A 25263-nucleotide genomic window follows, 5' to 3' on the forward strand; every position below is an offset into this window, starting at 1 on the left:
TTTGAAGGCACGTATTTCGACATTTTCAAGAGCGAAAAAAATCACAATGTCATATGAAACTTGAAATGTTTGGTATTGGATATTGTTGACAGATGACAATACCTCAATTAGCACAAATGGTAAGTTCCGACAGTGCCTACAAGTGTGCCTACTGGCCGCTAGATGGCAATACCGGTTTCATATGTATACACCTGGTAGAATATAAATAATTTAATTTCTAATTTAACAAGTGTTTATAAAAAAATGTAATCGTTCAATTTTTAATGTTTCTAGCTTAAAATTACTTCAATTGATCTCTATAATTTATAAAAGTTTGAAAATTTTAATTTTGCAGCTTAATTGCGTTTAATTTAAAATTGTGCAATTGAAAAGTGTTAGTTGCTTCCATTTTATATGTGTAAATTATTGAGCATTTGAATGCAAAATTTTTGAATTAAACAACTTTTAAACTTCAGATCTAAAAGTTGAAACTTCAAGAGTTCCACTTTTCTTTCATTAGAAAAATGATTTATAAGCCAAATTATAATAACTTGGTGGAATAAAATGTATTAAAGATTATTGATAAATCTAAATTATGGAAAACGTTAATAGTGATAGGACAAGTCCTTTACATTTTATTGATATTGAGAGCTGAGACATAAGAGTGGACCTAATTTATACTTTGTGGAATTAAAAAAAATGAATGTTCTCTACTCTCATCTCCCTGTTTTTTTTTCAAATGTTAAAGAAAAATGTCCGAATTTAAACTAAATGGCTTAATATTTAGGGGTCCTCAAAGACCATGAAGTTTCCCATTGATTATTATAGTAAAAAAAAGATTTTTGTAAATATAATATTTGAACGTGATAATATACTATATATAAAATTCCCTATTTGAGTATATTGTTCCGAATTCGTGAAAAAAATGAATCAATTATCAATTTTGAGGGTGACTTTGATACACTCTTATGGGACCAATTTTAATTTGATGTAATATTGCGGTTTATTAACGCTTTTTAAACGTTTGAAAAAAAATCATTAATTGATGACGTAAGATTAGCCAGTAATTTTTTAATTATTTTAAATTGTTTAAACAATTATTTTTTTCAGGTATCACGTGAAATGAACATATTTTCTAGACTTTGTGTGTTCTAGAACCAATTATAACAATGAAATAATTTGTTTAAATGTTTTTACAGTAATTTAAATAGTGCGTGTTTTTTAAAGTATGCAGTTTACCTAAAAAAGCAAGAGAAATATTTTATGTCACCAAATTTTTGAAAGATTAAAATTTTTTTAAGTGCTAATTTGTTTCCTAAGAATACCTGTGAGTGTTTAAGTAAATTTATGTAATTAAGAAAATTTTATATTGTTTAAATATGATATAAATATAATTATAAAATCACTTAAACAAATTATTTCATTGTTATACTTGATTAGAGAACTCATAACGTCTAGAAAATACTTTCCTTTTGCGAGTTACCTGGAAGAACAAATGTTAAAAACATTAAAATTGTTTAAACAATTGAAAATTTGTTAACCGGTGACTGGGTATTCTCCAGTTGTTGTAATTTTCTAATTTTCTTCTTAAATAATTGTTCTAAATTTTTTTTTAAAATGTAAATTCTAAAACATTATAAAAATGTATTTTTCAATAATTGTAAGTTAAAACAAATACTGGCTTATATTATAGAGTTTTATCATTAAGTTAATGGGAGAAAAAATATGTTATTTGAGAAAACTTTGTACTTGGCAGGAAAATCAACATGCTATTATTTTTCTTTAAAAAATCATGGTACTTAGAAGCAAAACAGGTAAAATACTAGATTTTGAAATGCTTTAAACATCACTATTTTTAAATGGTAATAAAACAATGGCATGTTTTTTTTATTTAAACTAAAGAAAAGTCAGGTTCGAAATTTTGAGTGCTTCATACAATATGGAATTAAATTCATGTGAGACCGTTGAAAACATAAGGTTTCAATTGTTCTTGATGTGGAATCAAGTATATTTTGATCGATTTTGACATTTTGACTTTTGGTGATAAAATAAATAAAAGCATCTCGTAATAAAATTGTTCGAAATTCTCTCAAATATTTCCTATTGTGTAGATTTTTTTAATATTTATAAACGCGCTGAAAAATGGTGTGCTTGTTTGTTTTATTGTGAAAAAAGCTGTTAAGATTTGAATCAATACTTTTTGTTTATAATCACATCTTACTATAAGTCAGTTAGAGTTTTTTAAAGCAAAAGGGCGTGTATGATTTCGATGCGCTCTTTAACACTGAATTCAATTACGACTTGAAAGTTTAAAAAGTATATTAATTGTGAAACTGGTTATTCGAACCGGAGCCCGCATTAATTGAATTCCTGTTTTGCATCATTGATAAAATTATCCCAAAATTATTTTTTCTTACTAATTTGAAATTTGATTCTTTTATTTTGAATTTGCTAATTGGCTTATTTCAATATTAGAACTTTTAACTGGATAAGACGCTTAAAAGTTTTTAATTTGATACTCTTCTAATATTAAAACTTTCACAAAGTGGAGATCATTCTATATGGAAAGCGAGGAGAAAAAGTTTGAACCTATGTGAATAATAATTTCACGATATTATTTGTTTGCTTTTATAAATGAAAAAATAATGCCAAATTGGAAAATTACATAAACTAATATTCTATAAATTAATTGAATTTATTTGAAATCGGGCAGGTAGTTGAAAGGGTTCAAAGGGAATAAGATCTCACGTATTTCATTGATTTACCGAAAAAATATTTCTTGAAAAAGTTATAAATATTTGAATTGAACAAATTTTAAAACCGGATTATTAATAGTTTTACGTTTAAAGTTTGATATTCGACTTAGGTTTTGTCTGGAAATTGTTGAAGTAACTTTAAAAAAAAAAAAATTTTACACGACAAAAAGGATACGTTAATACTTTTAAAGTGTTTGTACGATCTAAAACATGCATTTTTTGATTTGTAAGAACATATTCTGAAAAGTTGCATCCACAGTTTTGTGCCAAAACCTAAGGCGACTTAGGTGGTTCTTCTACAGAACGGATTAATTGGACGTCCTCTTTTAAAATCCTTTGGAAAATAAAAAAAAAACTTTAAGATTTACATAATGACGACGGTTTTATGGAAATTATTCATAGTCAATTTAGTCAACAATCACATCTTTTTTTATTTTGACATTTGTCTAGATTCGTCATAATGTAAAGAGTATATTCCATAATAAACCTCCTCTGTGCTCGAGCGTTTGAGAGAAGAGAGAATTGTTTTTTTACGGAAAAACAACAATTCGAATTTTATTCTAAAAGGACATACGGTGCAAAAAAAATGAAGAAATAAAATTGTTTCTCTAAAAATTCTCTACAAAAATATTTCGTTACACTTTATTCTATCTCGCGTTATTTTATAGAATTTTGACATCCATACCCAAAATTTGTTTGAACTTTATTATTCTTCCACGAATACGTTGTTAAAATGGTTGAATTGTGTTTTTTTTTGGAGGGCTTCATCTTCGCAAAGATCTTTAAAAAAAATTAAAACAACCATTTTTCCGTAACTTTTTTAGACAATTTTTGAGTGTGACTTTTTTCGTATCTTGCATAGTTTTGGCGAAAAATGTGAATGTTTGCTTTTCAGACGAAAAAACAATTCTCTCTTCTCTCTAAGGCTGGGGTGAATGGTAGACTAGCACGGAATATACTTGTTATTAGGATGAATCTAGAAAAAAATCAAGAGAAAAAGAACGGCGAAGTTTTCGAGTAAATTGACTTTGAATATTTTCAGAAAAAAAAACGAGAAAGTCTGTCAGAACGAGAAAGCAAAATATAAGTTTAAAAAAATAGCGGATTTTTTTCTGCAAAAATACGTGTCATCTTATTTCGGTTGAAGAAGGTTGAATTTGAGTGGCAAATGTGACTTGAGCATGGACTGCCTACCCGATTTAAACATGGGATAACTAATTTTTTCCCGAAGAATTGGATTTTAAGAAAAAACTTTAACAAATGCAAATGATCATGAAAATTTGATATATAATTGTTATTTTATATTTTTCAGGAGTGACTTGCCCACGAATGGCTACTCGGTAGAAGAAAATGTCTACACCAGATTATCCGCACACATGGAAATCCTCAGGGCTAGGGGGCTTAAAACAGAAGCAATGTGGCCACATTGGTGCTCTCAGAATCCAGGAAAATGCCTTTGACTAAGGTAGAAGTCAGCAGATAGGCGCAATGCCATTTCAGGATACCAGAGTGACTCTTGCAAACAAAGCTGTGAAATGATATTAATAATAACGATAATAACACCATTCATTTGGTCTCTTACGAATCACATCTTTACATAATTGTGGCAATAGACTGAGATTCGCTTTTCGATACATTTGCATTGTTGCAACCCACTGACCATCGGTTTTAAGAAACCTTTTAGAAACCTTTCCTGAACACAATAGATTTAAACAACTCTGCTACTCGTGAGACTTGAAAAAATTACAAATAATTTCTTTTAAACTAATATTAATAAGCGACCTAGTGAGGATAGAAACAATAAAAAACTGAAAGCGAGATTACATTTGCAATTTATACAGAAAATGCTCAAGCTAATGGCACCTGTGACTGTTTCAAGATTTAAACCAATACTGAGCAGCTTCCAACCACTGGACACTTCAGGTCAAATATAATTCCATAGCAAGTATGGATAACAGAAAATAGTTTTCATTGCAGGGTCCACTGAAGGGCTTGGTGAGAGCTTACTTTTATAAAAGAAAAAACACAGTATCTAACAAGAAAAAAGTGAAATTTTCCCCTTGTTCCAGTAGCGGATTTTCCTTTGTATGATTATATAAGACAGTTTGTGAAATAGAAGAGTGAGAGTTATACTGTATACAAAATACAAAATACATTCAATAAGATACATAAATATCTAGATATGTATGTGAATATGGGGGCTACGGTATGGTTTAAAATCGCAAAGCTGCACCGAAAAAGAATCATGTTGAAACTCCTTCGTTTTCATATTTAAAAAAATGACGAATCTCTATCAAGTGATATAGAAACTAAATTATTTTGTTCGAAGTGCCTTTTCGACCTTGGTTCGCACCTTAGGCGCAGTGAAATGCGATATCCAATTAGTATTCGTGTTCCTAATAAATTTCTGTGGACAGGACTGGAAAATCGTACCGTATCCTAAAATTCAATGTTGATACTGATATTTGATGTTGTGCGTAAAAGCGAACTTATAACTGTGAGGTAATGTATACGTAGGTGAGAAAACACTGTTATGGAGTATAAATGTTTGTGTTTGATGGATTAGAGTTTATGAATCGTATGCCATTCATATGGGTCGATTCGATAATATTCTCAGATTGTCACACGACGTAATGCTTATATGGAGAAAAATACTCCGAGAAAAAAAATCCTATTGAATCAATAGAAGGGTAACAATCATTTGTTCATTCGAGTGACTAAAAATCCGATTTTGAATGAAAGCTATTGATTCAACAGCATTTTTTTCGGTCCATATTTCTGTGATCTGTTTCCATATTCTTAACATTGCTGACAGGATAATTTGCAAAGAGACCTATTACCGTTTACGTTCTTAAATTAATAAAATCTTCAGATTGTTTTTCAAAACTTTTAAGAATCGTTGAAAGCTTTGCTATTTTTTAAAACTATTTAACGAAATAAATACCCACTTTTGCAGCAAAGCGTTAATTTTAAACACTGATCATTTATTACGTTTTGATTTAGAGTAAAAATTCAAATTTTAGTAGCTTTAAGGTTCGGATTCATTTTAAATTGAAGTGAAATTTGCGACACTTATATATGTTATAAATTTAAAAACAAAATTGAGGATGTTCCTTAAATAGAAATACAACACACAAATAAAAACCAACAACACTCACAATCATCAAAAGTATTAAAAATGGCAGAGCGATACTTTTCCTGAACGTCAGTTGTTAAAAATGTATTTGAACGCAATTTTTCTATGTGATTAAGGCCTTTACAGAGTTTGCGCCGTTCAAGTTCTTTTTCTTGAAAAAAATGGAATGTAGCAAGAATGTTAGGTGAGAAATGGCATTTTAGAATAGTGTATATTGTTTTGTTAGCGCTTGCGAATCAATTTGCAAAATGACACAGCTAGTAGTTAATTCATCTCGTTAGTGAATTATTTCGGTATGTCTGTTATGAAACAGACTTGACATTTCCATTACGATTGTGAAATCGTGTGTGAAAAAAATCTGTACAGTAGTTTAAACCAGCCACCAACTTAAGATAATTTAATATCTATAGTCGCCAGATAAAAATTTGCGTTATGAAATTCAAATAATGGCCTATAATGATACGAAAAACCACGCTACGATTTCCTATTTACAACATGGGACTTTAGGTAGACTTCGAGGCTTTTTGTTTTTTTATTTTATTTTTATTGAAGTGACTGTGAAATAGGCATTTTTTATTTAAAGTCCCGTATAAAGTGTAATGATATACAGATTGTAATTAAATTGTACTTACGAAGACTTACTGACATCGAGGTTGGATAAAAAGCTAAGTTTTAAGCACTTTCGCTAAATCAGGTGATGAATTTTATTGCTAATAATCTAGTTATTTCGTTTACATATTTTTACAATGCGTATATATTATTATGATGATTTTAATGCTATTTTTTGTTTAGAAAAGAAACTGTTTTTCGAAAGTAATGAGAAGTGATGCAATAATTGTATAAGGATTCTGAGTAGTGCAATTTTAATATATGTGTATGATAATGTTATTCTTCGATTTGCGCGATGAGTTCAGGACCTTTCTAGCAAAAATAACTGTTACAAAATGTGAATTATTAAACATTAACATAAAATTTTAATACAAAGTGACCTGTACTTGTGGATTTTTAATTTGTATATCTTAGTTATTTTATTACTTATTTATAAGAGAGGAATAGTTCTGGTGAGAGCTTTTAAGATAATATGCTTAAGATTGATAATTTTTAAACTGATTTGATTATATATTTCGCGGTTTATTGATCATTTGAAAAATAGTGAAGAATTTCGTTTGTTTTGTTCGTTTTTCCTGCTGTCCTTTCTATGAACAAGTTTTTCTTCATGTTTAATTCACTTTTATGTAAATTATCAGCATTACTAATATTAGAAGAAATGCTATTTATTGGACACTGAATGTTTTGAATAGCTTTTCCTTTTCTTGTCGGTTTTAAGGGTACTTTTTTTGGTTTCTTTTTGAAAAATCCATTGATGATAAAGAAATAAATTATTTCCGCAACGCTGACGAATGATCCTCCGACACAAAGACCTAATATGCCTCCAAGAGATGCTGCAATTGGAAGAAATTAGGATCTATAAAGAAACTGACTTCAAAATGAATTATATATTATAAGAATGACATACAAAGATAACAACTGAAATTACCTATAACGTCGTTCCAGGATTTCCACTTATCTCTTCTGTATTTAACGCAAGTGATATCACGAAAAAATACTACGGCTGTAGATATATTTCTCAAATCTAATTCATTTCTACAAATAGAATAATAAATTAGATTATCATAAAATATGTCGGTGATTTTTCCATGACGAATTGAAAATTTGTTGGACCTACAAAAGCAGATAATTGTGATCAAAATGTTCCATATAAGCGCTTTCTGTATTTAATGTATACCATTTATCACTGCATAGAGGAAAACATTGACACGCTGCTTCTTCATTTGAATTGTCAAAATACGCGTTTACGTCATTGAGCGTTTGCAATTCCAAAATATTTTCTACAAAAAAAATAAGAATTAAAAAAAAAACCCCATTAAAATCATGGAATTTTCTATAAATTAATATAGATTCATACTTCTGATAGACTGTAGGCAGTTTATGTCCTCAAGTCCACAAATTCTTTTGTCTGGAACTAACAAAAATGTTTAGTAAATTAAATTATGATTTAAAATTAAGATTTAGAAGTAGGCACGGAAACAAAGGAATGTTTCCCGGTTACCAAACATTCTTCCAAGTCGTGAAAATTAAAAAATGAAACCTCATTTCTGAAAACAGTTGAATTTAAATAATGAATACTTCAATGCAAATTTAAAGCATTAGAACTCTTCTAAATTTAAAGTATTTACAATTAAAATAAAATAATTTTGAGTTCATGAAGTAATTTTATCAAACTTTTTTCGAACTTAGGGTTCCTTTTTCATGCCTGAAATAAGTTTAGGTTATTTCTTGTAAATATCTATAGGATAAAAAGGGTGATATTATTTATTGGTACAAATTTTTTTCAGAAGCGGACCAACCCAATAAAAATCTTGAGGGCCGTCCATAAAAGTCGTTTGACTCTATTAGAAAAAAAGTACTTTAAACGATTTAAAAGATTTCCAGGGCTTTAAAAATTAATTCAACAGATTTCAAGGGATTTTAAGAGCTGCAAAGGATTTCAACAGCTTTCAAGGGAGTTACTAGAATTTCCAAGTATTTTACTATTTAAAGGAATTTTGGAAGCTTTTAAATGTTTTAAATGATTTTAAAAGATTTTAAAACACATCAAGAGATGACGTAATAATTAACAGGGTGCCTAGTGACTTTGAAAACCTGGAACTCTCCTTGATTTTTTTTAACCTTGAAAACCTGGAAATCTCCTTGATTTTTTCACGAAAACCTTGAATTGTAATCATTCTTTATTCTTTTAAAACAGTAATTTTATCGATTAAAGATTTAAAGGATTTGAAAAAAAGTACAGTAGATTTCAAAAATTTGAAACGATTTCAAGAGGTATTAAAACATTTTAGAATATTTCAAAATATTTCAAATGATTCAATTACTTTAACGAATACAAAAGATTTTTCAAAGAAAGATTCAAGAAAAATTGTATAAACCTTTCAAAATATTTCACAACGATTTCAAGGATTTCAAACATTCAAAAAAGGCGTGTACACTAGATTAAAAAGTTTTCACAAAAATTCCCCAAAGATTTGGAATATTTCATAAAAATTTGGAACATTTCACAAAGATTTCGAACATTTCACAAAGATTTTAAAACTTATAAAAAAGTAAAGATTTTCAAAGATTTTAAATAAATTCAAAATTTTTTAGGAGACGTAAAAAGATTTCACAAAAGTATCAAGGATTTCATAAAAAATTCATAAAGATTTCAACAATGGTGCAGTACACCAGATTTCAAGGATTTCAAACCATTATAAAGATTTTAAACGATTTAAAAATGTTTTACAAGATTTCAAACGAGGACAAAAGATTTCTCAAATATTTTAAAGAATTCTTAAGTCTTTCAAAACATTTCAAGAATTCCAAAGATTCCAACAAGGGTACAGTACAGCAGATTTAAAAGATTTAAAAACATTTAAAAGATTTTTAATGATTTCAAAAGGTTTGAAGAAATTTAAGAAGATTTGGAGAGCCTTAAATAATTTAAAACGAACAGAAAATATTTCACGAATAAAGATTAAAGGAATATTTTACAGATTTTATAGAGATTTTAAAAAATTGCTCAAAGTTTTCGTAGATTTCAAAGCTTTCAAGGACTTGAAAGATTTCAACAAAGGTACAGTACAACAGATTTCAAAGATTTAAAAACATTTCACATATTTTAACGATATCAAAATTTTGTATACGATTTCAAAAGATTTAACAAAGATTTCGAATATTCCAGTGATTTTAAACGAATACAAAAGACTTAGAGAATATTTCACAATTTCTTAAAAAAATTCAAAAGGATTTCAAGAATTTCAAAAAAAATCAAAGATTTTAAGCGATTTCAAAAGGTTTCAACATTCGATTTTTCAAAGGATTCATTTGAGAAGATTTCAAAAGACTTTAATAATTTTAAACAAACACAAAAGATTTCGCAAACAAAGATTAAAGAAAGAGTGCACAAGGATTTCAAAGATTTCAAGAATTTTAAAGATGTTACAAAAACTTGGAAAAAAGCCAAAAGATTTCTCAAAGATTTCACCGAAATTTCAAGCTTTTACTAAGGTTTGTAACACTTCACGAAGATTTCACAAATATTTCAATGATTTCAAAGACATTACAAAGATTTAAAAATATTCCCAAAGATTTAACAAAGACGACTCATGTTCGCAAAAAATTAAGAATTTGTTGATTAACGATTCGGGTTTCTTTAGAAATTTTTGGCAAATAAAAAATGAAATTGCTCATTTTTTTCATGTATGACAAACGTTTATTTTATTATTTGATGTAGAAAAGGAGACTTGGAAAACTTTGATTTCTTGACCTAGAAAACCTGGAAAATACCTTGAATTTTATTCTTAAGAATCGCTAAACACCCTGAATTAAGGAATCTCATATTGTTTGACAGATTTTAAAGGTATTTCAGAGATTAAAATAAAATTTATGCGATTGCAAAGAGTTTCGTAAACTTTATAACATTTTAAAGAATTTTTATGGGATGCTTTCAAGTAATTTCTAAAAAGATTTAAGATATTTGGAAGGATTTCTAAGATTTGAAGATAATTTTAAATATTTCGGTTAATATGTGTCTTTAAATAATTTCCTTGAACTCGAAAGACTTAAAAGACCAGAAAGGAATTTTAGAGGCTTTCTAAAATTTATAAATATTTTAAGGAGTTTTAAGGGATTTTATGAGATTTTTGTGGATTTCAGTAATTCTAAGGAATGATCCCTCATAAAAAATAAGTATTGGTAAGTATAGGATCCAGTACTTGTTTCGCAAAAAATCTAAATTTCCAATACTTATTCGCGAAAAAAGTATTAGATCCAATACTGATCCAATTCAAGAATTTGAAGAGCTTTTAAGAGATTTCAAAAGATTAAAAATATTGTATGGGATTTTAAAAGATTCCCAGGAATTTTCAAGAGCTTAAACAAATTTCTATATATTTTAAAAGAGTTTAAAAGATATTAAATATTTGAGGGTACTTCCAAATAAATCTGAAAAGATTAAAAATATTTAAAGGAGTTTCCAAAGATTTTAATGATTGTAAGGAATTGAAAAATATATTATGCGGTTTTAAAGAATCTCCTAGAATTTAGATTTAGTAAGATTAGCCCGAATGTTAATGATTTTAGGGATTTTAAAAGTGCTTAAGGTATTATAATAAATTTTCTAAGATTTCAGGAAATATCAGATTTCATAGAATTTAACGTGCATTTCAAGGGATTTTATTGGATTTCAATTAATTGTATGAAGGTTTACATAGTGAAATTAAACAATTGGAAACCTCAAAAACTGATAAAGTCTAACTATAATACTCATAAAAATATAATAATTATAAAAAAAGCATCAAGAAGTGTACATTTTCAACTTCAAAAGAAAAATTTGCGAATATAAATTTTTAAGCTAATCAGTTCTAATTTCAAGGCATCGACAATTTAAACTATTACAGAATTGCATATTCAAAACTATAATTTAAAACTGATATTATAGAAATTTTAATCACGATACAAATTATGTACAGTTCAAAGAAAACACTCACTGTCATTTCATGGGCAAAAATTGAAGAATTTTAAATACTGTAAACCTTCAAAGTTTAATCAATATAAAAACGTTGAAAATGATATAACTTCTAATTGGAAGTTTTAAGAACAGGATTCAAGCTTAATTTAACCATTTAAAATCAATCTATTGCAAACCGCGATTAAAATTAAAGTATTCTTAATTTTAGAATCGTAAAATTAAGTCGTTAAAAATTATAATTTTTCTAAATAAATTGTATATCCCACTTGTTCAAAAAGCCGTTGATGAAAAGACAAAAAGACGGCCGAAAAAGCCGTGAGACAAAAAACGCTCGAAAAATGAGTGGATATGAGATGTTTGAATGCGGACCAAGTGAATGAATGAATTTGAAAATTATACCACCCTGTAGATTCGCAAAGGTGTACAAGAGTTTGAAATAACAAAATAAAACTCACAAATTTGAGGATAGTAGAAGGGCACACACTTGCAGTTTTCGACAATAAATCTGATCCTGCATTGTGAAACGCATGAATGATAACCATAAGAAGAACTTATTTTAAGTTTTTTCTGTAACAAAATTAGAGAAAACTTTGTTAATTTAATGCTAATCTGTATATTTTTGAAAATTAATTTATTTTCAAATTTGGTTTTGATTGATCAAAAAAATATTAAAAAATGTATATAAAAATTGCTTCACGCACTTCGTCTTCAAACCAACAGTTTCTCAAATCGACTGGCAAATTTCGAACACCAGGTTCACTTTCTATCATTGTTCCTGATAATAAAATAGAAACTTCCTGGGAAGGTTGAATGATTGCAGATCGTAAATCGACTTCTGGAAATTCCACAGGATGGTGAACCAGAATCGATGCTCCTATATAGGGTCTGATACTTCCTCTATAATATTGACTTTCAACATCAAAAGTGACTGCTAAACCAAATCCTCGACCTGCGCCAGGTACCATCTCAAAAAATTAGTTTGGCCATTAATACAATTTGAAATGATCAAAATAGCACAAATTTAAAAAATCTAATTGCAATTTCTTTAAATTGACTTACTTGAATTTTGTTGACACCAGGCAAATTATCAGTAGTTTCGTAAGGGCTTTTCGAATTGTCATCATCTTTGTCAGTCTTGTTTCTGTTTAATATATTGTAGTATTATAATTTTGTGATAAAAAATGTTAAAACTTTGATATAGAAAATAAATGTTATTCATATAGGAAAAAGCTTTTACTTACAACGGTTTTTCCCCTAAAAAGTGATAATTGAAGGAACAACAAAATCCTTCACTAGTCTTACTAACTTTAAAGATTTTATTACAGTCATATATTTTATCGAGCCAGCCACAATGCAGAAGCATTTTTTCACACGGTTGCATTAGCTGTTAAAAAGTGATCAGTGATTACTGAAAAAATCTGTAAATACGTTTTAAAAAAATTCAATACAGATTTAAATAATAGTTTACTACATTAATTACATATTTCATAAGCTCTTCCGTTGATAAACCTAGACTTTCTAGAATAGCAGGTACGTGCGTAAAATTTTCATTGGCAAAAGCAGGCCGAATTAATTGTGGCAATAAGTCGAAAAGTCTATCGATTTCCTGTTGCTTGAAGCCAAATTTCAGCCTATATAAAAACATTTATAAAGAATGATAGCTAATAGTTTACGCAATACATATATTATATGTTTAAAAATTGTAGCTTACATGTCCTTTGTGAATGTCCTGGCTTTAGGAAGATACACTTTATTGTGATTACAAATTGTGATTGCTGGAAATGGAAGATCCCATATTGGATAGGTTGTAGTATCAATTGTTGTTGTCGTTGGTGTTTTCGAAAAACGGTACCAAACAAGAACCATCATTGTTAGTGCAAGTAGTAGAAAACTTATGCAAACCTACATTAGCAAAATTAATCATCTTTTTGCATTCTCATCATCTATGATTGAGAAAGTTTTACAATTGTCCGAAGTTTGACACTACAGTTTTTCAACGTATCTCCACGTTTTGAGACCCCCTAAATCCGAAAATCAAGTTTTTACGATGGCTTCTGTCTGTCTGTCCGTCCTTCCGTCTATCCGTAAACACGATAACTCTCGAAAAAATAAACGAATCAAATCGATCTTTGGCACACTTTTTTTAGGTCCTAAAAGAAAGGACAAGTTCGTTAACCAGCCATTTTGGATAAAAATTCAAAAAGTTGGAGCATTTTCAAAACGTTTAGGATAACATTAATTTTTGAAAGCCCTACAAGATTATCGTAACAACTTTTTGGATTTTCTTAGAAAATCCAAAATTCAAATTTTGATTGTACAAACAATAATGAAAAATAAGAAATTCCATTTTGTGGTCAAACTATGCAGGATACGAAAAAAGACGAATCAACAAAAATTGTGATCCCAAAAAATAAAACCTGTTTACAAATATCTGTCGAAAATCGAGCGCGCAGTGCGAGTGTCACAATGAGAATATGTACCACAAAGCCTATAGAGTTTTGAGAAACTTACTCTGAAATGCAGAATAAGAAGACGCATATAAATATTGCAATCTAAAAGAGATCTTTTCGATAAAGTTTTATTCAAGCATTCCAAATGTAAAGAAGAAGTATCCGAGCGCGAAGCGCGAGGTAAGCCATTATCGAGCGCGGAGCGCGAGATTCAACAGGCGCGCGCCATAGACGCACTCAAACTTGCGATCTAGGCGAGCGGCGCCAAATGAGACTTTGCCCGCGAAACGGGCAGATTTTTGTACTTAATTTTTGGAAAATAAAATGTTTGATTTATTTCATTAACCCTTAGTTGTACGTTGGTAACGTGGGTTACCAGCAACTTAACTTCAGATTTTTGCTATTTAATTCATTGTTAACGTATTGAGGACGGGCTTTCTTACTCATTTGCTAATTTATTGGTACGAGAACATAAAAATATAGTTTATTTAAAATAATTGTTTATAATGATTGTCATATAAATAAACAAACATAAAAAATGCCTTTTTTCGAAAGAATTCACTTTTGAAGAATCTATTCAACATAATGAATTGAAAATTCATACTCAGGGGTTTTCTGGGGTCGCTGATTACGAACCTGCAGTCAGAATTTTGAATTAAAAAAATTCAAGATGGCAGATTCAAGATGGCGGTTCCAAAATTATGAAAAAAGAGATATATGAACTTGAATATCTCGACTCTGAAGCGAGAATTTCGAAATTTTCACTTTAAGATGACGGTTACAAATATTGAAAAAAAGAGATATACGAGCTTGAAAATCTCTACTCGGGGTTTTTGGGGTTGCTGGTTACGAATTTGAAGTCGCTACATTGAAATTCAAATTGGTCGATCAAATATAGTTCACATCGATATGTAAATATTCGGAATAGTAGATAATATTTTGAATATTCACTTTGATTTTGATAATGTATGCATTTATGGAATTTAGTAGATTCGTTATCAGCGACCCAAAAATCCCCCGAGTAGAGATTTTCAAGCCCGTATATCTCTTTTTCCAAAATTTTGAAACAGCCATCTAGAACGTTACATGTCTTACGATGATTCTGGATTTTGTCACAATTCGATTTTTAGGAATTCGAAGTTGAAAATTGAACTTGATAGATTGAACCTTCTATATCGTGTGACCGTCATTAACTTTATGCAGTTAATAATATATTGAATTCTGGATAATGTATATCGCATCTTTATCAGCTAATTGTTTTATCGCGTAGTTTATAAACAAGAAAAAAAATTATATTTGCGAATTCAATATTATATGATATCCACGTTAATCGCAATAATAAATAATATGAAAAAAATGAAACGGAAAAAATTCGAATGAAAATTATTTAATACACAAATTTAATTATTATTACATAATGGTGAAGTCATTCATGATAATAAAAAGAAACAAAATGACAATAAAAGTGCTAATTGCATACCAATGACCAAATGACCCTTTCGGCTGTACTTTTTTCTTCCGCTGTAATGTATCGAAAACCATGGAGGGTTGTATTTTTACAAAAATGTCGAAGTTCGTCAGATAAATTATGTTTCAAACGCCGTTTTTGTTTTCGACTAGGAATCTTAATTAATTTTCCTGAAATAAAAGCAGAAATTACATACGAATTATTGGAATTTTATTACATTGCAATTACATTGGAAAATTATAGATGAAAAATTGTTATTTTTTCAAATTCGACATTATTTAAAAGACATTACTTAAACATATTTGTTCTTATAAAACGTAAAAAACAGGTCTCAGAAAAAAGTGGTTTATATTATTTATTTGTAAAGATTGGTAATTTCCTTGTTTATTTAAAGTTGTTAGGTTGGTAGTACTTAAGGAGCTTTTGCATCGTAAATACTGAATAAAACTTCTCATAAAAACATGCAAAATGTATTTTTGATGAAAATTAAGAGAATTCATCTTTAAACAGTTTTGAAGCCTAGTGTTTGACGATTCGAAGGAACTAGTAAATAAATACTGAAAGCAATTTAGTCTCTCAAAAAATGATTATCTGTCAGCGGAGAAAATTTGCTTCACCATTTGAAAAATAAATTTTTCAAGTTTTGAATTTAAAAATATCAAGTAAGTGGTAAAAAGACTATTTTTAAAATTTGTTTTTACAAATTACTAATATTGTCAAATAATTTATTTTTTAGAAATGTACCATCATTGAATCATAAAGAAACTTTTTACTGAAAAAATAAGCTGTTATTCATTGAAGTCAAAAATTAAAAATAATTGTCTAAGTTTGAATTTTTTTGCGATGAATAAAAACCTTTTCTCGATATAAAATATCACCATCGATAATATAGCGATTGCGAAAGTACAAATAATTGCTTCCAATACATGTCCTTCATATTTATATTAAGAAGAAGAAATCTAATATATTCTGGAATGAATAGAGGACTAACGAAAATGAACTATTTATTCATAACCAATTTATGAGATAACTTAACTAGATTTGATAGGAACCCTAGAAATTACACATATTCTGTAAGATTGGACTATATACATTGAAAAAAACCTGAAAAAGAAGTCATATGCTGGCTAAAATTTTATTTCAATGCTCAGAAAAGTTGTACAATGACATATTATTTTACGATTTTACTAAGAAACTAAATAAAAAGCGTAATTTTTGTAATACCAAAGCAAGATTAAGATTGCGTGATTATTGACTTCAAAATTTTTTTATAGTTGAATATATATGAATACTCATATTTTGTTTTTTTAAAATAAACATAACCTAACAAAAACGATAAATAAAATATTTGGCAAATTATTCTTAAATTAATAAAAATAAGTGTGACAAACCAATGATAATAATTATCAATTATTATATTACAGACCCTCTAAATTTTTTAACAATTCCGTGATACTAGCCATGGACGAACTTTAGAAAAATTCAGTAATAGTATATAGTTCAATTACAATTACTGTAATAATTAATTTTCTACTTGCAGCAATATTCCTTTTATTGAAATAAAAAATCTAATCATATTTGGTATACAAAAAACTTACCACTATTTCTTAAATTTCCATGGATTATTTCCTGTTTTTGGAAAGTATCCATGCCTTTTACATGAATAATGCACTTTAAAGAGTTTAAAGAATGACTGAAAAATTTCTCTAGAAAAGAGCAGTACCACCCGATAAATGAAAAGCGACTGAAGTAATTTCATTAGAAATGCCGCGCACTTTGGTCAATTATATTTATGTCTTATTCCACTTTCAATTAAAGTCATTACACTAAATTACTTTTCTGGGTGTATGAAAAAATATGTACACAGGTGTTCAAGTTCATGAGTATACAAAAATGCACGGTCTCAAAGGAGACTCATTAGATTTTTTATCTGCCATTTAGCTGATGACTTTTTCTATCCATTAGAAACAAGTTTTCGGCTAATTGAATTATAAATCATCTATTCTTTTGTACTGTGTTTCTAACAGAAACGGATCTCGTTTTTCAATTCAGAAAAATTACATAAATGTTTAATTCAATGAAAGTATGAGTAACTTAAAAACAAATAGGTTCAGTTACTATATTAAATAAAAATGAATAAAATAATTTACATCTTTTTATCATTTTAATTTCAAAGAGAACGTTTTAAATATTTTACTTGTAATTTTTAGTTTTATTTTGCCTAGCTTTAGAAATTAATATGAAATAATACTAAAAATAATATATTTTTATTATATTTAACGTATACCAAATATTCAATTTGAATTTAATGTATAATATTACATTTTTACACGTGTTCGCTTGTGGGGTCATTCAAAAAATACATGATACATTTGGGGGGGGGGGGTCTGCCGAAGTATCATTCCCCGTGTTCAGACTAATGGAAAAACTATCATGTAGGGGGGTGGAGGGGGTCAGAAGTTCCTGAAAAAGGTATCACGTTTTTTATGAATGGCCCCTGTACACGTGTGCTCAGGAAAAAAATCCACTCCCTTGCGTTTGAATGGGGTTTGATGATTTCTGAATTGCTTATCTGGAATTCCAGATTGCCTCACCGATTGGTTTCCGAGAAAACAAAAATCCATTTCCTTGCGTTTGAATGGGCTTTGATGACTTCTGAACTGCTTATCTGTCACTGGAATTTCAGATAGCCATCCATTGGTTAGGCTGACTTGGGAATGAGAACAATAAGTTTTTTAATGGGCAACATATTTTTTAAGACCCATTGAGCAGCTATTATGAATGGATATTATTAAAGTAAATTGAAAAAAATTTAAATAGGTTAAATTATTTGGACAAAATTTGTTCAATTGACAACTTTTAAGCTAATCCTGGGACACACAGTCTGCTTTTATTTATAGACTATTTATTTTCAGGAATTTTAATTCACTTTGTCGAACATTATTTTTCATATATTTGCATCACACAACATTTGAATGATGACAATTTGTTTATATATGTCACAAAATGAAAACTAAATTTTGTCTTATAATTGACGTTTATAAAATTTCGTTATCACTGTATGTGACAAATTAAAGTTACAATCTTGAGGTTATAAAATATCACACTTACCTTATATCAATATAAAATTCACAACAACAATCACTCACGTTTTATTTTACAGAATTTATTTTGTATAAAAATGCCGGCATTGAAATCCTAAACATTTGGATGTTTGGGGTACAAATAGATATGAGCGGAGTAAATCTTATCATTACTGCAAAGTATAATTTATTGAAATTATTGTAAAAATATAATTAGGACTTCATAATTATTGAATTTAGAAATAAATTGTTGCATAAATTATAATAGTATATAAAAAATATTGTCTAATTTGAATTTCTTTAATTTTTGTTTGATGAAATAAACACAAAAGTTGATACAAATACAATAATTTCGTTACAGAGATAGTTTCTCTGGTAGTTCTTTTATAGTTCTTTCTTTAATAGTTCTTTTGGTCTTATAATTTCTCTTAAAGAATATTCCAGTCAAACCTTGTTTATTGCAACACTCGTTTACTGCAAGTCTCGGCTATTGCTAGCCAAGATACTCGACTATCACAACTTCCCCAACACCCACCACTGATGGTCGGATGTTCCTTATAGCCAATGACAGCGTGTAAGCGGGAATGTATTGTGAGACCACCATACGGATACGTGGAGTGGTGGGTCCCCTCTCGAGTTGCAATGAATGAGATGTTTACGTTTCCAAGGAGTTGCAATAAACGAGGTTTGACAGTAATTATTTAATTAATTTTGTGCGTTTATTTGTGTAGTTGTACAATCATATGATGTCCATAAGTTTAATTTCGATGATATCTTTCTACGTTTGTTCTTTATACTGTTTGTTTATGTTTTTGAATTCAGGAACAAATTCATTAAATTAAAATAAGGATACAAATAAAAAAGTTCATAAAGCGAAATAAACTAATGTTATAACTTTAACAAATTGTCAACGGCGTACAAATTTCGACGAAAATAATTTAATGAAACTTGCAGGATGTAGCATACAGTGTACTCGTTTTCTTTAATGAAGGTTATCTGTTTTAAGTAGGGTAATCTGTACGATGATTGGCCACTTATATGGAATTTTTCCAGTTTAAGAATTTGACAAAAAAATACACTATAGACGCCAGACGAAATTCTAAAATACCCAAATGGATAATCAGTTTTAGAAAGTTTTTAATAACTATAGTAATGTAAGTGTTAATGGTAGTTTATAGTAATTTATCTTTAAAGAAATTAACAATATCAAAAATTTCTGAGTATTCTTTTATATAAACATATTTAAATGAGGTGGCTAATCATTGGGGCTTGCCTACCATTGTACCTACTAATTACCCCAGAAAAAGGAAGTTATGGCCTAGCATTTTTCCATCTTTATATCTTTAGTAGGTATTCAATATTTTTTAGTAATTAAAAATTAATAAATTGTCAAAATTCTATACACATTTTTTACAGTTTAAGAATTAAACTTTGCATTTTATTTTTAGTGCATTGCTTATCGCGTGACTCGAGTAAATTAATACGGGTTCATTTTATATGATCTTTTCTGATGATAATCTAGAGAGATTATGTGACTTAAAGAAGTTTGTTTATTGTAGACATTATGAATCCATATTATATCCAGAACAATAAATGTGACATTATTATTTTTTAAATAAACGCATATTTCTTCCAAGCAGTTGTAAGTATTATAATATATTCAAAAATAGATTTAATTATCTATTCACATGAGATTTTTAATTGTTTAGATGGTAATTTTTTCTTTATTAATTATATTTCACCAAAGATTATTCACCATAATTATTGTAACTGAGTTTTGTTTTTCTCTCACATTTTGAATAATTCTTGAATTGCTAAATTTCTGTTTCTCTTTTGTGCAGAAATCACTCTGCGCTTGCGCTTTCGGGCCTTCATCCTGAAACAGGATGAAGAAACACAATTTTAGATATAGGCGTCAACTATACAGACGTCGCGCAGTTGCTTTCTCGAAGAGGATGGGGTCGCCAAAGTACTTTTAAAAAATGTATGTGAACGTTCATATTTTTCAAGGAAAAAAATTCAAGTGAAAATTGTTGAAAATTTAAAACGGTGACTTTATTTAACAAATTATTTTGTGAAACTTAAAACAGTGTTTCTAAGTAACTTCCCTAAATCAAGGAACATTTTTTTCAAAATATTTTTTAATCTAAAAAGAAAGACAGTTTTTTAAGGCTGCTATAGTTTAAAACGAAAAAGAATATCAGTTCATTTAATCTACACTCCTTCATTTCAAATTGGGATATTTGAAAAATGTAGGAAGTTTCTATCTGGTTATAGAATGTTAAAAGTTTCATCGACCATCGATAGAAGGTAATGCGACATTTTTAAAATAACATCTAAATGCTAATCTCAAAAAGATATTTATAGAAATTAATTAAAATATAATTTCAATGTGTTAAACAAAGTAAACAAAGAGTATTATATATTCGCATATCACATTTAAATGAAAATGATAAATATACTTAAGAATTTAAAAAAAATTAGGATCATCAGAAAGTATATTTGAAGTGTTGGCTGGGATGAAGGCGTAAGTACCAAATTTTGACAATTCGTTTTATTGGTTTAAAGTAGTTATTTTGACTTAAAACATGCTCGCTTGCAGTCAAGTGTCGGGGCTTGCCTTCAAATAACTTTGGACTGATTTCGGGGGGATCGAAACGTAAAAAGTGAGGGTCGCTTAACTCGTTTCCAATTGGAATATATATCTGTATATATAATGTCGCAACCGCTGTCGCCCTGTTCCCCTGAGAAACTACAGGAGCCAGCAGTTCTAGGAAGGCTGAGAACGGGGTGACTGAAAGCGAGAATTTCGTGTATTTTCGTTTTTGGAAATTTACAGAGCATCTGTCAAGATGTCCCTTTTATGCCATTCAAAGAGCTATGTAATAGATCGAAAGTATTCTTCTTGTGTTTTTAACGAAAAAATAAAAAAGTTATGCAACTCTTTCTGAGCCAAAATCGGTGTTTTTGGGTTATTCTCTTACTTTTTTAAGGGTTTCCTCAGAATTAGTTGATTTTTCAAAGTGCTCTTTCCAAAGCGCTCTGTTTACGATTTAATAAAGGCTGATAATGACCCAAATTGTATTTGTAGTTTTTAGTTTCAAAATGAAATGCTTTAAAGTTAGACAGTCTTTTGTTTCTCTTGTAAAATTCCCGCTTCGGTACTTACGTACTTTTGCCCTCCGATCATCTACTTAATACTTTTAATATGATTTTATCTGGAGAGATTATTACATTGTACGTAAAAGTCTAAATTTTCAGGAATCTTTTTTAAAAAATGATATGGGGTATTTTTTAACACATTGTAAAGAAGGGTCAGAAGTCATCTGTTGTCATGCGAGAGACACATTATACATTCATGTGATTCGTGAGGTACGTGAATTTCTCACTGTGCATTTTTGACGATAAATCCACCGATACTTGCAACAATAAGAAAAAAAAAACAAGATAATTATTCAGAAAAATTATATCCTTTTAAGATATTAAAAGCAAACCAAATTAGGACGATTCTTAAAAAGTTAACCATTTTAGAGAATGCGATTTTCGAAAACAAACAATTTTCCATGTCGCCCAAAAATTATATATTTTTTTTATCAAAGAAGGTATATGAAAATATAACATGAAGAGATCTACTCTCTAAATTTGAATTAGTAGAAATTTTACTAATTCATTCAGTACACTTCATTTTAATTGATGAATCAGTTATACCGTAACTGTAGTGAATCAATTATAGACTTAGAATAAATTGAGAGAGGAAAAATTTCTAATTAGGATTTTATTTATCCTCCAATATTATTTGTAATATTGATGTTTAATCAAAAGTTTTATTATAAATTTTTCCCCAGAATATATAAACTTAGTGTATAACAATACACGAGTGTAAATGTTGTAAAGTACTAAGAGTAATTTACAAATTAATTTTATCCTTGTATTGTTATACACGTTTTATTTGAAAATATTTTATTCTTTCCATTACATTTTAATTTTTCACATATATTCGCGTCTCCGTTTGAGAGTGAAGACAACTTATTACATTTGTATCTCATTGATAACATATTGTTACTGAACGTCAAGCATTTTTTGAAGGTGATAAAGAGGTGTATATCTGTGTGTGAATAAGGTATCATAAAAGATAAGTTTACTTTGAAAATTATAAAACATTTGAAGCTAGTTTATTTTCATTGAATTCCGTAAACTAGCTTATATTTCTTAAACAAACTTTTAATAAACACAATTTGTATACATTTTTGTCCATCTTATGATAATTATTTATTTTAATTACTAGAATTGTTTTTAATGTCCATTTTAAATTCCACGCGAATGCAGTAATACAAGGCGCCCAAATGAGGTATTTTCACTTCAACCATCAGCTAACTTCACTTCGTTAAAAGCTGAGGGGGAAAACAATAGATCAAATGCATGGTACAAAACTTAATTTCTGTAATATCGTTGTAATTTATAATAGTTATAATAATGTTATCATTTAATTAAGTAGAAATGAACAAATATAAACTATTTTTCAAATACACTTATATAGAAAAAGTTATCTTTTATGAAGATATTAGCAAAATAGGGCAAGATTGAACTAAATCCCATGCATTTGGTCCCTTGTTTTACGTTTAGCTATCTACGAAGTGACGTTAGCCTCTTGATTTGAAGTGAAAATACTTAACTGGCAGCGGATGACGGAAACTAGAGAATAGAAAAATGACAAATTTTGAGAAATTCAGCTTCAAAGAATTGTTCGAGGAATAGCTATCATCAGGCATCGTCTATGATGAATTAATCGAAAAATTGAAAGGTAGAAATTTTTAATTGAATATTTATGCACAAAACTATTTAGAATTTTAAAAGTTTATCACCCCTTAAAGGACCTTAGGGGTAATTGCGATGACGGATTTTCCTGTTTTTTTCTGTATGCTTACCTGAATGTTGTAGCCACGCTAACTTCACAAGGATTTGTTCAATCGCGTGAGCCATCGATGCATTTTTTAATGGTCCTAAAATGAAGGATATGTTCATTGACCAGATATATGTCCAACCAAAATAAAAAATATTAAGCATTTTAAGAATTTAAAAATATTTTTTTTCAAATTTCAGAAATGTTTGTCAACGTTTCTTATACATGGGTGGAAGACTTGCAACATGTTTACTTTTATATAATTTAAAAAAAAAGGTCTGACAGATTAGGAAATTTTATTAAAAGTCTTCACTGTATGTCAAATATATTTAGAAACTGAGTGAAACTTTTCAATTAGACTAAAATGTAAAAAGTTACATTTTTTAAAAATCTGAAACGAAAAGTTTTACGCGTTTTAGATATTTTTGATATCTAGATATAAAATATATTTTTTTGAAATTTTTTTAATTAGACTAAAATTCAAAAAGTTAGATAATTTTCAAAGACATGGCATTTATGTTTTTAAGAGATCCGTAAGTTTAAAGCGTTATTTTTAGTGTATTTGAACCAGGTTTACAAATTATATTGCTGAAATTTTTCAATTGGACACAAATTGAAAATGTTCTCGATTAATAAGTTCGCTTAATCATTAAGATCACTGTAATATGTATTAACCAGAAATATGTGCATTATTTAAATAATACTTTCTATATAAGTAATATTGTTCGATTCAAAATGACTTGAGTTTTTAAATGTTTATTTCAATAAATGAATAAGCAATTACTCGATTATTATTATTTGATTATTTATTTCATTACTTACACGTGATAAGTAATTTCAAATTTTAAACAATTTCAAAATAGCTTCCAAATATATTTAGAACGTAACCTTTTCAAATTAACTGATTTCTTTAATATAATTTTAACTGATCAATCACTTTTATTAGTGAAGGCACATATAACTGATTCAATTAGTAATTTTCCTTTTACTAATCCAATCAATACAATTTTACTAATTGTCAGTGACTCAATTCTAGCTACAGAAATTAGTAGAATTTAACTGACAATCAGTTATATTTTACTAATTTAAATGTAGAGAGTAGGACTATATTTTTATGGATATGAATTAAACACGTTGCTAAAGGTGGTGTGACAGGATATTAGACTATGATGAAAACAAAACAAGAATAAAAAATCTTTTATAAATAAGTGTAAAACAGATTAAAAGATTTTAAAGTATAGCGATAATGATAATTTCCACAATTTATTCGGTGCTGACTTTGGCTTTTCAAAATACTATTCCATTCTTTAGTATGATAAAGTACTATGGAGCGTTACCGAATTTTTATAAAAAAATATCACTCAAAACTATTGATCATTATTAACTATGATTTGGAATTATCGTTGACAAATTGATTTTTAGCTACTTATAATATCTTCTTAAGTACTAAATTAACAATTTTAACCTAAATTATGGATAAATAATATTTGGGAATTTCAAATATTTAAAAAATGGTGTTTAAAGTATTTAGCCATTTTTAATTTTTAGTTTGGGACAGCTGTGTGAACAGACTAAGATAATTTCAGAACAATGTATTATTTAAAGAAAAATGAAAAATTACTGGAACTTCATTTTTCGATATTTTTCGATCTACAGAAAATTAATTGAGTGAAAACTAAGTTGGGTTGACGAATTCAACGACAAATAAATCTATTGCAAAGGCAGAATGTGGATATTTTAGTCAACATTAGTTTAATTGAAAAAATAATAAAAAATCTATAGACATCAAACCTATTTATGACCATTTCTTGCTTAGTAAAATATTTTATTTGACCGGTAAATTTTTATTCATTTATTCATTTAAGAATTTGAAAATATATATTACGAGTAGAACTAAAATTGGTTGTTGAAGGTTTCTCAATATA

The 25263-nt window shown here is 28.4% G+C and overlaps 3 protein-coding genes across 4 annotated transcripts in view; 1 reads left to right on the forward strand and 2 right to left on the reverse strand.

Annotated features, from left to right (window-relative positions):
- LOC117168466 (probable beta-hexosaminidase fdl) overlaps positions 1–4495 on the forward strand; it is a 92681-nt gene extending 88186 nt beyond the window's left edge. For both annotated transcript variants that reach the window (XM_033354141.1, XM_033354142.1), the window contains one exon: positions 4048–4495. In XM_033354141.1, coding sequence (XP_033210032.1) covers positions 4048–4195 — 148 coding nt within the window. In that variant the 3' untranslated portion in view covers positions 4196–4495. The remainder of the gene's footprint in view (positions 1–4047) is intronic.
- A 1962-nt stretch (positions 4496–6457) lies between these two features.
- On the reverse strand, positions 6458–17054 carry LOC117168467 (pickpocket protein 28-like). The gene is made up of 12 exons (XM_033354143.1): positions 16954–17054; positions 15368–15525; positions 13149–13339; positions 12918–13068; positions 12679–12821; positions 12497–12578; positions 12139–12402; positions 11893–12004; positions 7838–7888; positions 7598–7760; positions 7409–7515; positions 6458–7313 (listed from the first exon to the last, which is right to left on the reverse strand). Exons 1-12 carry the CDS (start codon positions 17003–17005, stop codon positions 7003–7005), a joined length of 1785 nt encoding a protein of 594 aa, XP_033210034.1. The 5' UTR covers positions 17006–17054; the 3' UTR covers positions 6458–7002.
- Positions 17055–24216: 7162 nt separating this feature from the next.
- The window catches only part of LOC117182710 (glucagon-like peptide 1 receptor), a gene marked incomplete at both ends in the record, with an annotated part of 6046 nt that continues 4999 nt past the window's right edge, over positions 24217–25263 (reverse strand). The window contains one exon of the mRNA XM_033375814.1: positions 24217–24263. Coding sequence (XP_033231705.1) covers positions 24217–24263 — 47 coding nt within the window. The remainder of the gene's footprint in view (positions 24264–25263) is intronic.

This window comes from Belonocnema kinseyi, chromosome 2, assembly GCF_010883055.1.
Source record: "Belonocnema kinseyi isolate 2016_QV_RU_SX_M_011 chromosome 2, B_treatae_v1, whole genome shotgun sequence".
NCBI lineage: Eukaryota > Metazoa > Arthropoda > Insecta > Hymenoptera > Cynipidae > Belonocnema > Belonocnema kinseyi.

Excerpts from the sequence above, each read along its gene's own strand:
- LOC117168467 (XM_033354143.1), bottom strand. The coding sequence starts at position 17,005 with ATGGATACTTTCCAAAAACAGGAAATAATCCATGGAAATTTAAGAAAT. Across the intron at positions 12,822-12,917 it reads CGGAAGAGCTTATGAAATAT|CTAATGCAACCGTGTGAAAA; the intron begins GTAATTAATGTA and ends ACTTTTTAACAG. Across the intron at positions 7,889-11,892 it reads CTTCTACTATCCTCAAATTT|ACAAAAGAATTTGTGGACTT; the intron begins GTGAGTTTTATT and ends TGTTAGTTCCAG.